General features: G+C 35.2%; 1 protein-coding gene across 1 annotated transcript in view; it reads left to right on the top strand.

Annotated features, from left to right (window-relative positions):
* The window catches only part of CRPPA (CDP-L-ribitol pyrophosphorylase A), a 166,897-nt gene that overhangs the window by 64,568 nt on the left and 84,355 nt on the right, over positions 1-17,974 (top strand). The window contains exons 7-8 of the mRNA XM_079785598.1: positions 10,325-10,417; positions 10,890-10,982. Coding sequence (XP_079641724.1) covers positions 10,325-10,417; positions 10,890-10,982 — 186 coding nt within the window. The remainder of the gene's footprint in view (positions 1-10,324; positions 10,418-10,889; positions 10,983-17,974) is intronic.

Genomic DNA, 17,974 nt, shown 5'->3' on the forward strand with positions numbered 1-17,974 from the left:
ATGTTGGGTGCTATTCCTTAAAAGTAACATTGTGTGATGTAGATGATATATTATGGAATTGTACACCTGAAACCTATATAATTTCATTAACCAATGTCATCCCAATAAATTCAATAAAAATAAAATTTCATAGAAAAAAAAGTAAAATTGTATAGAAGAAGACATGTAGGACTTAAATATAACATTTCAGATATAACATTACCTCTAAAAACACATGTTACTTCAACCTAATTTTCTTTTGTATAATAAAATAAATGAATGCTGATCTCTATTTTGTCCAAACAGGGACTACAGGGACTTTTGGTGTATTTTGCATATCCACCCCTTCCTGTTTCCTGGAGCACATGATTTGATTATTGTTTTGTGTAACCACAAATGACAAGCAGGAAATGTCTGAAAATCGTGTGTTTTCCTGGGTGTCAGGCATGCTTTGGTTTTTGAGGCTGACTGTGGGACCTAGTTTATTTTTCCTAATGCCCTCAAGGTTGTGTCCAGTGTATGGGTCTCTGCTTTTTCTTATAGACCTAACTGAATTTGGTGTATGACATATTTATCAAACAAAAGATCAAAAATAGCCAATGAAGAAAGGCAGAAATAAAAGAAACAGAACAAATTAAGCCATTGCAGCATTGTGAGGCCCATTCGAGATAGGGCTCTTGTATGCTTATTTGGACACATATTATAACAATATTTTAGTTTAGAGATGTAAGATTTTTTATTTTTTGAAGCTGAACACTGTAAAACAGTGTACTAACAGTGAAATAACATTGTAAACTCTCCCATTGGGCCTCTGACTCTGAACAATTCCAACAAAGTTAATTCAGTTAGGGTATGTGGTTTTGGTGTATGTACAAGACTACAGAAATTAGCTGAAGACCATCCAATTAAATCCATTCAGTTTATTTGGGATGTTAGCCAGATTTCCTGATCAGTTTTCCAGAGGTAAAAAAGGAGGTTCAAAATTATTGGACCACCTAGTTGCTCGGGATGGTATTAATTATGTTCGTGCTGTATTTAATAATATTAAGAGTTTATAATTCTAATTGGTTGTCATGATTTTAGAATATGATTATTAATGAGGGAATAGGGATAATTCTCCCTAAATATTACTTCCTCTATTTTTTTATATACCTAACATAGCTTCACCTTTTATATCTGTCTATATCTTTCAGAAACAGTGACATATTGAAATACTACTCTTCCTAAAGGAACCAGATGGTTAACTTTTAAAAATGATATTGGTCAATTGGGGAAAAAAGGAGGCATATGTAAAACTTTAGACAATAATTATATATATATATATATATATATATATATATATGTGAATATATATATATATATATATATATATATATATATGTGTGTGTGTGTGTGTGTGTGTGTATGTGTATATGATATTCTATAGCTTTGTCCATTTAGGAAAGAGATCTTTGTTCACAAGTTTTAGACAGCTATTATACTGAGTTAAAAACAAACAAATAAACCAAAAGAATAGCCAACATCTAGCTTTGGGCATATACTTATAAAAATAAAGTCTTCTAATTCAGGAAATTAATTTATTTTACACACATGGCAAGTATATGTTTTGAAGGAAAATCCTTAAAAAAACCTGAAAAAATTGCTTTCTGGCATATAAATTATAGTTTTTAACCTTCAAAAGTTGATTTTGATGGATATGTATATATATATACTAATTTTCTTATGCTATTGAAATTGAGATATACAGTTTTAGAGCTTATTCACTGTGATTTTATTTTATTAATTGTTTTGTCCCAAATATAGGAAACCATGTTTTTAAAATATTATTTTGTACTCATTAATTAATATATTTCCTCTGATAATTAAGTTGGAAGATGTATGTCATTTCAACTATTTGCATACAGTATAACTCTATAACACCAAAAAAGTAGATTTTTTTTTCTTTTGTTCTGGTGGCTTTCGCTAAATAATAGCTCCAGCATTCTGCTTCATTGAATGCCCCTCCATTTGTCCATTTCATGTTTTATTTAAAGCTTAGTTTCACATTACTCTTTCCATGACGTGGTCCCCAGTTTTCTGGTTCTTGGACTTCCTACTCACCAGCAATGGTGTGATTCTGCACATCCTGCTCTTAATCATAATTATGTACATTTCTCTCACTATCTCTTTTATCACTGATCCCGTGCACAGTGCTGATCCCTTGCTCATATGGTGGGAGCCAGATAAATAGTTGTGGTTAATGGGGATGCGGTAACGAATAAGAAAGCTTCTGGAATACCTCTGCACCTGGACATCAGCCAAACACGTTTCTGGAGATAAAGAGGTAGCCGCCAGGCGTCCATCAATCATGTGAACAGTTGAGAAGCTTAGAACACAAAGTACACCCGTGAAGTCCTAATTGATTTCCCAACCCTAAGAAAACTGTTTTCACAAAGGGAGGGAAGAGAAGGGGAAATAGCAGATGTTGCAGAGGTCAGGCGGACTGCAGTTAGCAACAGTGGTCGGTTGGTGGGCAGCAGCCTTCTGTCAGAAAGGAGAGGAGACCGAGGGGGAAATGAGCTCCCAGCGGTGTTACAGTGGGTGGGGAGCTAGGCCCATAAACAACACTTCAAGATTTATTCTTTAGAATCTGTGATAAGATTCTCTATCAAGATAGGAATCTGCCTTGCTTTATCTAGAAATGTACTACGTGAAAAACATCCCGAGGTGTACACATGTTCACATACTTCTGAAATAAGACACATGATTATGTTTTTGTTATTTTTGCTCAAGATGTAATTTATTCTTACAGTTTAAAAATATTTTTGACCTATAGGCAAAACAATATATATCCAGTAGGCTACTAATATGCCACTCATTATGGAAAGTTGTGTGAAATAAAAAATTTATTTTTTTATGTAAATATAGCAATTATAGTTCTTACTTGAGTGGAAAATACATTAGTGAAAAATGGTTTGCTTGCTCTGTAGTACTTGAAGAATTATAATGGTAGTATTTGGATTATACATCTATGCGGGTGGCATTAAATATTCTTTAAAAACGAATCTAGTGCATAGTGTCTTTGTGATTCTATGTGACGGAACTCTTCAGTGAGCTGCTCATACATGTTTATAGCTGATTTTAGTTTTCTTGTTTATTTCCTACCTAATTTAAAATTGGAGATGGCATGAAAACTAGATAGTAGATGAAGTTTATTTAGCCCAGAATCTGTTTTTATTATATACCTCATCCAGCCATTTTGAACATACTTGTTACATTTGTGATTTGTCATTTTAAAATAACACTAAAAATGAAAAAAATAAAATTACATTAAAACAAAAATAAATAAAATTACATTAAACATTTGTCTGGTAAAATGCAGTGTTGGTATTTCCCATGTAAAAAGAATGGCTACTATACTAAAGTCTTCAAGTCACTAGAATATTACTGCTGTTTGTGTCAGTTATTGGTTCATGAATAAGTGCTAAAGACCAAAAACTAGAATTCTTTTACTCTGAATTTTGCAATAGCTATGCTATTGGCATTTGATACAGTTAATTCTTTGCACTGAAGGCTGCCATGTGCATGCTCATAGAATATTTAATAGCATCCCTGTCTTCTCCACCCACCAGGCCCCGGTACTACTTCCAATCCACTGTGACAACTGAAAACATTTCCTGACTGCTCAATTTCCCCTAAGGACAAAGTCGCCCACACTGAACTGCTAATATAACCTATTTCATTTAATGAACACTCAATTTTAAATTGGCTAGGGGATAAAACTATATATATCATATTTGTAATTTAAAATAAATACATAGCTAAATGAAATAAACTATAGTCTTTAGTAGACAAATTAAATCATCTATAAAACTGATTGGAAACAATATTTGTTGGCATGGATTTTAATTAGTAATTTCAAATTAATGACATTTTTTAAAATATATTTTATTGATTTTTTACAGAGAGGAAGAGAGAGGGATAGAGAGTTAGAAACATCGATGAGAGAGAAACATCGATCAGCTGCCTCTTGCACACCCCCTACTGGGGATGTGCCCGCAACCAAGGTACATGCCCTTGACCGGAATCGAACCCGGGACCCTTGAGTCCGCAGGCCGACGCTCTATCCACTGAGCCAAACCGGTTTCGGCAAATTAATGACATTTTGACTAGAATATAATTTACTTGTACATACTTTATTAGGGCATATTTATATGGAAAACAGGCTCTAATTATACTGCTGTATGCATCTGGGTAGTGTCTGTATTACTTAGAAAAAGTTAAACTTTCATAAATGTAAATTAGATTGTGCTATAAATTTGGCAAGAATTTGAGGGGAAAAACAGTTGAAGTAATTATTTTTTTAATTTAGTCACTTATGTTTGTCATACTGATAGATTTAATAAAGATATAGGTGATTTATTTTAGGGGCTACAGAAAGCAATAGCTGTGGTAGTCAAGGTCAAAGTTATCTTCTGATTGCTTCTTGGAAACACACTCCTCAGTAAATGTGTCTACTGAAAATGAAAGAGGACTTTTATGGTAAGGTGAGTTCAAATGATCTAATGTCTTGCTACTTCAAAGTGTGGTTATGGACCAGTTATAACAACATCAGCCGGTATCTTATTATAAACTAGAGGCCTGGTGCACAGATTTGTGCACCCGTGGGGTCCCTCGGCCTGGCCTGCACCCTTTTGCAATCCTGCACCCCTCAGGGGATGTTGGATAGCCGGTTTCAGTCCAGGCTCCGCAGGCACGATCCAGACAGGAGGGAGCCCGATCCTGTGCATTGAGAGTCTGTCCCCTGGTGGTCAGTGCGCTTCATAGCACTCGTCGACCGGTTGTTTGGTTGTTCAGTCGCTTAGGCTTTTATGTATATAGATTCAGATGCTTAGACTCCACAGCACATCTAATGTAATAAGAATTTGTATTTTTAATAAATTCCCAGAGATTCTTATACATATTGAAATTGGAGAGACACAGGTGTAAACTTTATTTCCTCTTCCCAATATGATGTAAGCTTTATGACCACAGAAGCATTATTTAGTTTATTGCCAGTGTCTGGCTCAGAGCTTTCAATAAATATTTATTGGTTGAATGAATGAAACTCATCCATCAGTGGATAGGATACTCTACTCTTCATGACTTTTTGTTAAATTAAGACAGATAAGATTTGTTTATGTCAGCTTGCCAATTCTCAGCTTGCAAATGTTTTATGCATTACTACAAAACACAAAGAGGTTATATTGCTGCACATAACTTTTTAACCTATCATCCTGGAAAAAAAGGATGATATTTACAAAATATGCCTGCCAAACACAATTTATATGAGCTACCCCCAGTCATTTTTCATTTGCTGCAATATTGCCCATTAGTTATATGTAGCTTAACATCTGTGGTAAAATTCAATGGAAAAAATAAACTTTAGTCAATGTGCATTTGGCAGCTTTGTTTTTTTTGTTTAGACATTATCTAGATTTGGACATATAATCTGTATGATAAAACGGGAACCTTGAATTTTTGTGTGCTCAGGTTTGTTAGTATTAAGGCTATTTTTCCATTGTACATTCCTGTACTTTTGCATAGAACAATACTTGGCCTTCAAAGGGAATTTTCAGAAGTGGAGATTAAATGAAAGTGAGTAGGATGATAATAGCAAACATTTAATATAGCAATATGTACAAGGTTGGCTGACATGGCAGCGTTCACACTAGACTTTAGACTTTTTGGAACAGTGGTATCGAGGAAAAGTCTGTGGTCTCAGGAATGGAGACAGCATCCAGTGCATTATGTGGCATTGCAAATGGATCTTCCACGCTGAATGTTAGACTCCAACCTTGGTGTGGTGTGGCTTTGAAGCTGAATTACTAGGGAAGCACCAGCCCTTCCCGGGTGTGGTAAGAGACTGGGATTCAACCCCCGAGTACCATGGCAGCACCTTGGTTCTAGAGCTGTTCTGCCTGTCCAGCATTTAGGATTGGGAGAATATCAACACGTTCTCTGGTCTATCCAACAGGCTAGGGTATGAGTCTTGTGGTGGCCACTGGTATGATCCAGCAGCTCAGTGTTGGTGGTTGGAGATCCATTTAACATGGCGCAATAGGAACCTGCTTCATTTGCTACCTCAAAACTCTACCGAGATTCATTGCCTGAAAGCTGTTTTCTCTGAAGCTTTCCAGGAAGCTAACCTATAGGGATGAATTCCTGTAAAAATTAATCCTTAAATCTCACCTATTAATTTAACCAGTCTTCCGAGCCATCTTGAAGTATTGCTTTTCCTAATGAGTCAACTGCAGGTTCGTTGCAGAGCTCGATTCACACCCAGGGAGCTTGGCTTCAGAGGCCGGGCTCGTAACTACAAAACGATGCTTTACAGCTAACTCAAAAATAAAAATAAAAGCAGTACAGAAAATGCTGAATCCTAGGTGGGAAAAACCGCCACAGAAGTCTAAAAATAACCATGAAGAAAAGTTTAATTGGCAACTCAAAATTTGAAAATAGTGAGTACTACTTAAAGGAGTATCTCAGGTGAAGGTTTCTAAGAGTAAAGGTGGGGAGGCCCTGGCTGTTATCCTCTGGCTGGAGGCCCAGATGCAGCACCCACAGGCTAGAGACAGCTCTGATCAAGGCAGTGACTGATGAGCTGACGGCCAGGCTCAGCGTTCAGTGGGCAGCAGTCATAGCTACAGAAGGGTCCCTTCAAAAACCTGGGTTTGCATTATAGAAAGTCTTTCCCTCCCAGCTTTATGAAGGTATAGTTGACAAATAAAAATTGTGTATATTTAAGATATACAACTTGATATTTTGCTATGCACTTTGAAATGATCACCACAGTCAAGCTGATGAACTTATCTATCACCTCATATAGTTACCATTTTCTTCCTCTTTTATTTGATAAAAACACTTAAGCTTTACTTTCTGAGTAAATTTCAAATATACATACAGTATTGTTAATTACAGTCAACATGCTACACAATAGAACTCCAGAATATATTCATCTTGCATAACTGAAACTTAAAAAAATTTTATTGTTGTAAGTATTACATGTGTCCCCTATTTTTTTCCAATGACCCCGGCCCCAGGTCTCCACCATCCTATTGTCTGTGCCTATGGGTTATGCATATATGCATACAAGTTTTTTGGTTGATCTCTTTCCCCTCCACCCATCCACCCACCCCCACCTTCCCACTGAGATATGACAGTCTATTCTATGTCTCTGTGTCTCTGGATCTATTTTGTTCAACAGTTTATTTTGTTCATTAGATTCCACGTATAAGTGAGATCATGTGATACTTGCCTTTCCATGACTGGCTTATTTCTCTTGGCATAATATTCTCCAAGTTCCTCCATGCTGTCTCAAAGTGTCAGAGATCCTTCTTTTTTAGCACTGCATAGAATTCCATGGTGTAAATGTACCACAGCTTTTTTATCCATTCATCTACTAGTGGGCACTTGGGTTGTTTCCAGATCTTAGCTATTGTAAATTGTGCTGCTATGAACATAGGAGTGCATACATTCTTTTTGATTGGTGTTTCAGGTTTCTTAGGATATATTCCTAGAAGTGGGGCTGAAACTCTGTACCCTTAGACCAACATCTCCCCATTTCTCCCACACCCCAGCCCCAGACACCATAACCTTTTAATTCTTAGTGTTGTTTACAGGGTAGAATGAAAGTGCATCTCTCTCCAATTCCCTTCTTCATACCCACATTTGTGCCATTGTTTAAACAGGAGGGGGGTGAAAATTGAGAGATTCAGAATCAGAGATGATCTAACCAACATATTCTGTCTGTAAAAAAGATTTTTGAACCTCTGACTCATGGGACATGAACCAAAGCCTCTTAGCCTCAGTTAAGTCTTAACTCTTCTTGAAATGGAAAACATTTGTTGACAGCCTATCTTCTTCCCTAAAATTCATGCTTTAAATAATGTTCTGAATATGCAGATGTTTGCATTTAGTTAACACTAAATTTTTTCTAAATTCTTATTTGTTATGATGTAAGGAAAGTATTTCATTTTATTTTTTGTATACTTCAATTTTACTGAACACATTGGAAGGTTGTTTTAAATTTTGTTTAAATGTTCTTTGAACCAAAATATTTACAGAACAAGGAGTTCTTCTAGCCAGCAGATTGTTCCATTTGTTGTGTGTGAGTGTGGAAACATTAGGAATGACAGCATAAGATGATGCTGTAGAGCCTTTTCATAAACAACCTAATAGCATTGTCTAATGCAGCCTTTTGTTTATTAAAGGTGTCAAAGACTCCTTTGCTATATTTAGGTAATCTCTAAATTTCTTTACTCAAGCATGGAAAGTACTGTTTGTTTCTGCTTGGAAGGAAAGCAATATAACCAAATAAAATAATTACACTTAACTGGAAACAATTATTAAAAGAATCTCAATTTCAAGAAGGAAAAAATTATAATTTTGTTTTGTGTTTTTTTAAAGGGGGTACAAAATGATAATATATTTAATACCGTTTGTAAAAACATTGTATGTGCATTTCATGAAGCTTTTAATTTATCACATAATAGTAGAGCAAATACGTTTTAATAATAAGAAGAACAACTAAAACTTATGCTGGGTACTGTGCTTTCTATCTATATCCTATTTTCTAAGAGCTTATATTATATTTATTAACTGTTCATAATCAAGTTTAAGAAATATATATTTATATAATAGTTTTAATAAGGAAACAGTATATATTGAAGTCAACATGGGATGGCCATCATAGGCAAGAATGAGCCCAGTGTTTGTGACCTTAGAGTTTAAGAATATTTGTGTTGAAGAGTGAAGTTGGATGGTTAAGATTTGAATAGAATATATGTAGATCTGGAGTACTTTAATGACAAATTCACAATTTTAGATTTAATCTAAAAGGAATTATACATTCATGTTACACACACACACACACACACACACACACACACACACACCCTATCTAATAAAAGAGTAATATGCAAATTGACCATCACTCCAACACACAAGATGTGGTCAAAGATGGCTGCCCCCATGCGGACACAAGATGGCCGCCACAAGATGGCCAGCAGGGGAGGGCAGTTGGGAGGGACCAGGCCAGTAGAGGAGGGCAGTTGTGAGCCATCAGGCCAGCAGGGGAGGGCATTTGGGAGGGACCAGGCCTGCAAGGAAGGGCAGTTGGGGGTGATCAAGCCTGCAGGGGAGGGCAGTTAGGGGTGACCAGGCCAGCAGAGGAGGGAGGTTGGGGGCAACCAGGCCTGCAGGGAAGGGCAGTTGGGGGGGACCCAGGCCTGCAGGGGAGAGCAGTTGGGGGGGGGGACCAGGCCTGCAGGGGAGGGCAGTTAGGCATCAATCAGGCTGGCAGGGGAGTGGTTAGGGGGTGATCAGGCTGGCAGGCAGAAGCAGTTAGGGGCAATCAGGAAGGCAGGCAGGCGAGCAGTTGGGAGCCAGCAGTCCTGGATTGTGAGAGGGATGTCCGACTGCCCATGTGGATCGGGCCTACACGGGCAGTCGGACATCCCTCGAGGGATTGGAGAGGGTGCAGGCTGGGCTGAGGGACACCCCCACCCCAGTGCACGAATTTCGTGCACCAGGCCTCTAGTATATATATATTACATGAATGTGTATGTAATTCCTTTTAGATTAAAAGGAATATATATATATATATATATATATATATATATATATATATATATATATATTGCTAAACAGATCCCTTGTTTTGTAATTAAGTTGTAATATAAATTAATTAGAATATTGAGCTATATGGAATAAAAATCTTATTAGGTAAGTGTTTGTAATATATGTACCATTCCTTCTAAATCTAGTCTGGGACTACCACTTGTAATTATCTCTTTGTCTCTTCTTTTATCTTACTGTCATTGCCCTAGTTCAACTCTTTTCTCTATCACATATAATAATTTCTTATTGCTTTCCTGGCTTCTAGTCACTCCAGGTTTTGTTAAACCTGTTCTTTGTAACTGTAGTAATTTAACATGCTTCCAGAATCCTCCAACAAGCTAACCAACCTTTCAATTTTATTCCAACATTCTCTGCAATACATTCTTTGTGTAAGAAAAACCCCCAGCTACTTGCCTGTATGGGAATATATCCTGTGCCTTTTTAACCTATTTTTCTTATCTGAAATAATTTCCCAATATCCTTGTTTGCTAAAATAATAATCATTATTTATGGACTAGTTCAAATGCTTTTTCTCTTGATAACCCCATAAACTTTAGCCTGAATTATTTGTTTTTACATATGGTCCTTGGCTCTACGCGTCTACAGCAAATTTGTATTCATTTATAACAAAGTTGTTTATGTTCATGTTTGGTCTTTCTATCTAATTTGTAAACTCTGTTTTCCCCCTGTATTTTTTCTCTCCTAGCATGTGAAAGTCACATCTGGGCCTCTGTGTCATGCTGGCAGAGATCTCCAGCAAATCATCTTAGAGCAATGCTACAGTTTTGTTTGCGTGAATGTAAGTAGTAAATACAAATGACTGAAAGCACTTGGGGATCTTACACATGTAATGAGGAAGAGAACCTGTGTTTCTTGATCAGTAAATATTTGATTTTAAGGTTTTGATAGGTGAGTTGTGTCATTTAATATGTACGTGGAAGTTTTATTTTTTATCTTTTGAAATAGGAGAAGAACATTTTCTAACAAGCTAATCTTCATCATGAGAGGATGTTGATATTTCCTTGGACAGTATTTTCAGTTTTGTACTTGGTATAAAGCAGATAAGACAACACAGGTTCAAATTAATAACTAATATACATTTAATAGGTATAAACTTATGGGTGCTCTTTAAAACTGATTAAAAATTAAAAATTGAACTTTATAAATATTTTGAGTGATTGTATAGAAGTTCTCCATGTTTTCTCCTTGAATTAACTTTTAAATAATTTAAGAATTTCTTTTCACCTCCTTTTACTTTTCTGGTCTTTCAGGTTATGACCTCTGAATTTGAAGAAACCCAGAAACTACTGAATATGCTTAAAGAGAGTCATCTTTCCGTTTTGTATCCTGTTGTTGTTATTTCAGTAAGTGAATCAATGCAGATTTTTCTCTTCAAACATATGCTTCTTTTTTTGGAATTCAACTTTTTGTCTAACACAATTCCATCAAACTGGGGAAATCCATTCAGACCCCATAGAAGAAACTCTTCTTTGTGGATTCTTGAACTTACTCTCTTACTATGAATTCTATCAACTGCTTCTCCTTATTTGGTTGAACTGACAGGTTTGGAAAACAATGCAATTCAACCTAGCAAGCAACCAATTTCATTTCTTTTTCTTTATTAAAGTCTCATACTGTATTGCTGCATTGACTAGCTGTTTGGATAACGTGAAAGAGCTTTATTTAGCATATTACCATTAGAGAAGAAATCCTGAAGTGAAAAAAAAAATGAGAGAAGAAACCAGTTGAAAGAAAATTTACTCTTAGGTTGTTTCATCTTCTCTGTTACATGGACAGCAAAAGTAGAGTGAGCAACAGGTCAAAGAGAATTCCTAGAAGAATAGCCCGTACAATTTTTGGAGAGATCTTTCTGTGAAAGACAAAAAGAATTTACTTGTGTAGCAGAGGGGGATATCAGAGAGCAAAACCAAGAAGAAAGAAAACTAGAGCCGGGCCCGCCACACTGGATGAGGAGCCAAATCTGGTCTGTAGCATTTTGATGTGGGAGGGTTTTCCCAACATGAAATTCTCCAAACAAGTGCTTAGCAATTGCCAAGTTCCTAAAGGTTAGGCCTGTTCCATAGTGTGGAAATTTAATTCTTCTTGGTAAGATCATTAATACAGAATAAAGATAATTCGCACTATAAAGATGTAACTCTAGACTAAGCTGTGCAAGTAGAAACAAATTAGCAATTGAAGGAGGTTTAGTTCACTGCCCTGTTTGTTGTATTTGGTTATATGCCCCAAGGATAAGTTGCTTGGGTCCTGCTGATTATGGAAACCCAAGTTCCACTTGACTGATTTTAATAGATGTTTTAATTGAAGTTTTTTAAGAACATTATGAAAATGTACCCAGTGCTGGAAGGCTCCAAGGCTCTGTAGGATAGTGGTAAGTTCAGAATTTTGTGTTTGGCTCTCTATTCTTTTCTCCACATTATAACTTGCTTAGAAATTTCATTTGGTCCATGTTTCCAGATATTATTCTAAAGAGGCAGTGCAGTGCTGTGACGAGGGCAAGGCCTGGATCTCAGAATACCTCAGTTCCCTCATTAAGTTTCATAACTTTTATGAGGCTTACTTTCTTCACTTTAGAAATGAGGCTAATAACTCTACCTCTTAAATCTTTAAGGATTAAAATGAGTGCATGCAAAGTTTAGTTGTCATCACAGTCCTGGGCCCGTGGCTAGCACACAATGTTAGCTTCATTTAATAGTCTAGCTCCTTTTATGTCCAGTTTGGATGAGATGACTCAAAGTGTATTTGCATTGCTTTAACCTGATTCCCCAGCTTCAGTCATACATTTTTCAACATTCTATTAAGTACTTCTTTCACTATCTTCTCACTCCTGGCATATCAGATCTATCTCCCATCCAGTTGACTTTCTTAGTGGCAGTGCCCTTGTGGCAGGCACCTAGGTGGGTGGGAATCTGTGTCACTTCTGAAATTTTGTTCCACCTTTTTCCTCTGCCTCTCTTTGTCGAACACACACGCCCAGACAGTTCTTAAACTGTTAGTTCTTCTGTTTCCTCTCTACTGTTGTATCTCAACCTCAGTCCTTTGTATTGCTTCTGTAAATATTTGAATTTAATTTTCTGTTGAGTTCCATTTTATGTATCCCAGTAAATGCAAGAATTTGTGTGACTACCTGGTGTTCTGTATCAAACTAAGGGAAAAGATGGACAATCCTCTATTTAGAGAGGAAATTTCTTTCAGAACTAGTGTGAATATAAGTCTGTATACGGTAAATCTACCTACTATAAACACTATAAAAGATTTACGTTAAATTGGAGAGTTGTTACTCCAATTATTATAATTAATATTTGTTCACCCGTTTTTTTCTTATTGCATAGGTAGACTCAGTGTGTTGATATTAAGGTTATTATTAAAATCAACAGGAAAATGTCACTGGAACGTATCTAGAATCTATATCCTTAGGATGGAGCAAATCACTGGGAAAGTAGAGTAAAGAATGGACATTTACTATAGTTAGATTTCATTTCAGGTTCTGCATGGGTGTTGATTGTTACAATGTCAAATTCTCTCTGGCTTTTATGGACGTGAATTGGGTTAGGGAACAGTCATTGTAGAAGGTTTTTCATATCTAAGATAAACTGGTGTAGGTAGAGGCTACTGCTTTAAGAACTACTTAAAGAAAGGAACAAAACTTTACTTGAAGAGTAGAAAAAAATAATTGGGACTTTATCCAAAAAGAACGAGTATATTTATTTAAATTATTCTATTTTATCTTCTATTTAAGAAAATTAGGTTATGTTTGCAAAAATGAAATTTTTTTGCATAATCTTGTAGGCATTATATGATAATGTGATTTCCTTCAAGTGATCATTTCTGAAAAAATATTTTGGACATATTTAGTTACGTAAACATTTCCTTTATTAATACTTCGATGTTCAACATGCTCTTTTGGACTTCTAGTCTTATTTTCTTTTTATAAATTTTAAGTTGTGTAATTTTGCCCAGTTCTCATTTGTTGATGGTGTTGAGTATGATTGAAGGAATTTACCAATGTTAATTTGATCAACTTAATGACATCCTATGTCTTGGTAGATGTAACTTAATTTCACTGTAATTATATTGAATTATCAGAATTTTCCAAATTTCTGCAATCAGCTCGAGACTGACTGGTAGGACTGTTGACGATTTTGGCTAAAATCCATGCCAGCATTAAAGTGGGCAGACATAGTTTGATGGGGTCACTTTATAAGTGCTCTGTTTCTCAGAGAATCTATGAGTGTCTCTTTTGTGTCCTATGCAGTCTTTTAACTTCAGGCCTTTGGAAATACATACTGAGATAACAAGCACACCTTGTACTAAGAGAATACACCCAACTTGAAAGAAAAACAACACTTTTTAAATTCGAGACTGATTGGCATAAAGGAATTTTAAAAATTTAGAATCCTCTCTATGTCTTTTAATAAGAACACCTTATAAACATTGAAAAACAATACTTTCTTTTGTATAGTTAAATAGTGCAGCAATTATGTTTGAGAGTCCTGTTCAGATGTGATTTCTGAAGCTGTTTAGTCTGTCCTGTTAAGTTATCATGGAGCCAAAGTCTTTATCCTGAGTTGACTGAAGTTACTCTTAGCCTTCTCTTCTTTGTGGTTACCAGGGGGTATATAGTATTGCTAACACCTTTCAGTTGGCAACTCTCAAGGGTATTATCTGGAAGCTCTCTTTGAAATCACCTGCTACAATAGCCATCAACCTGGGACATGCTCAGTTTTCTATTTTCTACTCCTGTCATGTGTTTTGTTCACTAATTAAATAATGATGAACAGATATTTAGAAAAATAATATATTAAATGTATCAATATAGTATAAGGTAATTTCATAAACCTTCTGATATAAAAATCACCCCAAAGAAGATAGGCTTTTGTCTAAATTAAACAAAACTCAAAAGTGCCTAGAGTGAATTATAGGCTGAATTCTTGGCTTAGAATGATCTGTTATTTTGTGTGTGACAATGGATAAGAGAGTTTCAGGAGACAAAACTAACTACATTTGTTTTCTAGTCAAGATTATGAAAATACCTCCAGAGGTTTAGAAAGTAAAATAGGGATTCTAGTTTATTTGGATCTGGTAGGATTTTTACAAAATATCCCTTGGTACTATTGTCAGATGAGATAATGAGCAGTATATTCTTATTTAAAGCTTATTTTTTCTCAATGAACATAGCCCAAAGTAATTGGCAACAAATCTAAATAGAAGTTCAAAATTGAAGCAAACTCTTTAATTTTACTTCATAAAGTAGTTTACCACTCTTCTACAGCAAAATAATTTTACAATAAGTATTTGAACAGTTACACAAGAGTTCTTTCCTTTGACAATTTAGACAACTTTATTGGCGCTTTATGAGAGATAAGAATCTCTTCATGAATTCACTTCAGCAAAACATAAATTATCATATGGGATTTTAATGCTTTGAAAAACTTAAATAAACCTTCAAAAGTGCCTAATTTAGTTCTAGTTCCTGGAAAATAGTTTATTGACATAACATCAGAATATATGATATTAAAATATTTCAAAATGTTTACTATTTGAACATGTCAGCAAATAAAAAAAATAGAAAATAGAAAACCATCATCCATTGACACTTGATACTTTTCACATCTGGGGGAACTGTCACAGAGATGTAAATTGTTTCCAGAAGGTTCTACAACTCACCAATGGCAAAGCCAGGAACAGAATCAATCCAATATGCAGTGTATCAAATGCACTTGTTACTTTTATGTGTTAAATAATAAGATGGAACAAGATTAAAAATATACATATACACACATATATGTATTTAATATTTCTTCCTAATAAAGAACAAATGACAATTGAAAAAACATATACATTCCTTCTTTTAAGTGCTAACGCATTCTTACTTTAGCTTCACAGGGTATTGAGCCTTTATTAAATTTAATTTTTAAACCATGTGATCTGGACATGTATCTTTGTCAACTTTTACTTAACTCTTTGTTATGTATGTGTCCTCCTGTTAACCCTATTACCACTAGGCTAAGAAAACGTGTTATTATGGCACAAGTTCTTATAAAACAAACAAAAGAGAGCTGTTATAATTCTTACTGCCTCCATATTGGATTTATTTATATCTATATGCTTTTATATTATATTTCTATAATTAATGATACATTTATACATATATATATATTACAGAGCCCTAGTTTATTTGTATGTATTTTTGAATGGATATTTTATGTGTATTTAATAGGCAATAAATGACTCATGGAGTAAGTCCAAATACCTCTTCTACTTCCATCTCAGTCATGTTGCTACTGTACCTTTATGGCTACCTTGATTTTGTCCTTCAGAAAAGTATAACTTTATTGTATGTTGAAATCTTAGAATGTTTTTACTTAAGATACATTGCAGTTTTCTCTTTTATGGTTGTACACAGCTACAGTGGCAGAAATGCAATCACTTCCACAAATTCTGCAAATGTTTTCATTTGTTTTTTGCTAATAGTATAAGTCTCAGGTATTTCCTGCCTATATCAATAATAAAATCTAAAGAATTATGCTTTAAAATACCTTTTAACAATTTCAGTTATGAAAGGATTCATATCTAACACAAAGATGAGGAATGAAGTCATTCTTGTAGAATGTGTTGAATAGAAAGAATTGACTGTTATTTTAAGTTTGGAGATCTTTGCTTATGACTTAATAGTCCCTGGGAAGTTTAGTTTGTGTTGTGGGATATAGAAATCTTCTAAGAATGATTGTGAAGCCTATGCAACTGATGATGTGTAAAGACATGATTTTCACAGGACACACACTTCTAGTATTCTCTCTGTTAGTGAATATAGGTTGTTCATTTTCAGATAGAATTATGTTCTTATGGGATGTGCAAATAAATGAATTGCAGAAGACTTTTCCTCTATTTTATGAATAATTATCTTTCTCCATTAAGCACCAGGCTTGGGATCACTATTCATTTTCATATTTTAAATAGTTTACCGAGCTTAGTCAGATGAGCAGAATTATTTGTGAATTTATTTGCCAGGGCTGTCCTAGTAAATCAGTGCGTAAAATTTAACATGAAATGCACGGGAGGCAAAATAAATGAAACTAGCCTTCTTTGTCAGTGAGCTTACATTAATTTTAGCCCTAGAAAAGAAATTGAACAACTGGTTTGGTCACTCAGTTTTTCAAAAAATATGCCTGGGAATTCTGTTAGGTTTTTGTGTGTGTACTGGATTTTGTATTTTAAACAATGGGAATATTCTTTAGCTTAATATGTTATTCTATTTCTTTAAAAAAATAGAACCACATATTTTTAACATCATTAACGTTTTAAAATTAAATGTTTTGTGTCTATAATTAATAATAAATTCACGTAATACATATGCTAATACAAATATGCTTCCACAGTTTTCTGAGAAGCCTGAACTGTTCTTTATTGAAAGCATAGAAAGGTGATGGAACCAGTGCAAAAAGCTCTTTGCTCCAAACATGCTTTGGCTTGAACCCCGTTTATAATAAATGTATGTGTGATACTTTTGAAAAGTATAGTATGATGAAGTTTTCCTGGCGTGAGAGGTTTTATTTTATGGGCTTTTGAAGCTTTACTTATTCTACTTAAATGCTGGGGTATTTGATTCAATGGTACCTTCCAGGGTAAGATGCAGCAAATGTTGTGAGATGTTAGTGTCAGAATTGGAAATTCTGTTTTTTTTAAAAAATATATATTTTTATTGATTTCAGAGAGGAGGGGAGAGGGAGAGAGAGATAGAAACATCAATGATGAGAGAGAATCATTGATTGGCTGCCCCTTGCATGCCCCTTACTGGGGATTGAGCCCACAACCCAGCCATGTGCCCTTGGCTGGAATCAAACCTGGGACCCTTCAGTCTGCAGGCCGATGCTCTATCTACTGAGTCAAACCAGCTAGGGCAGCATTGGAAATTCTTATGTGGGAATGACAGGCCAGGTTCAAGGCACCTGCATGTCTCTTCTGAATACTTTGAGTGTTATTCCCATTTTTAGGTCTTTTGAGGGAGAAGCATCCATTTCTATTTTTTTAAAGTTTCCTGTGATTATGGAAATGACAGAGTACTGAGATTTTTGCTAAACCAGCAAGACTCCAACTGTAATCTTGTGTGTTGAGCTCTTCCCATTTGTAGGAGATGAAACTCACACTACATTTATAAATCTCAGCCCTTCCCCAACAAATGTGGCCTGCTAATGCATATTATTAGTATAATTTTGTTAGTGTTAATAACAACAGACACTTACTGAATACTTGAAATAATGAATCACCGTTCTTTTCTTTAAAATCCATGATCCCATTTAATCTTCAGAGCAATCCTGAGAGTTGGTTATCACAGATG

Source organism: Cnephaeus nilssonii, assembly GCF_951640355.1.
Source record: "Cnephaeus nilssonii genome assembly, chromosome: 12".
Lineage (NCBI taxonomy): Eukaryota > Metazoa > Chordata > Mammalia > Chiroptera > Vespertilionidae > Cnephaeus > Cnephaeus nilssonii.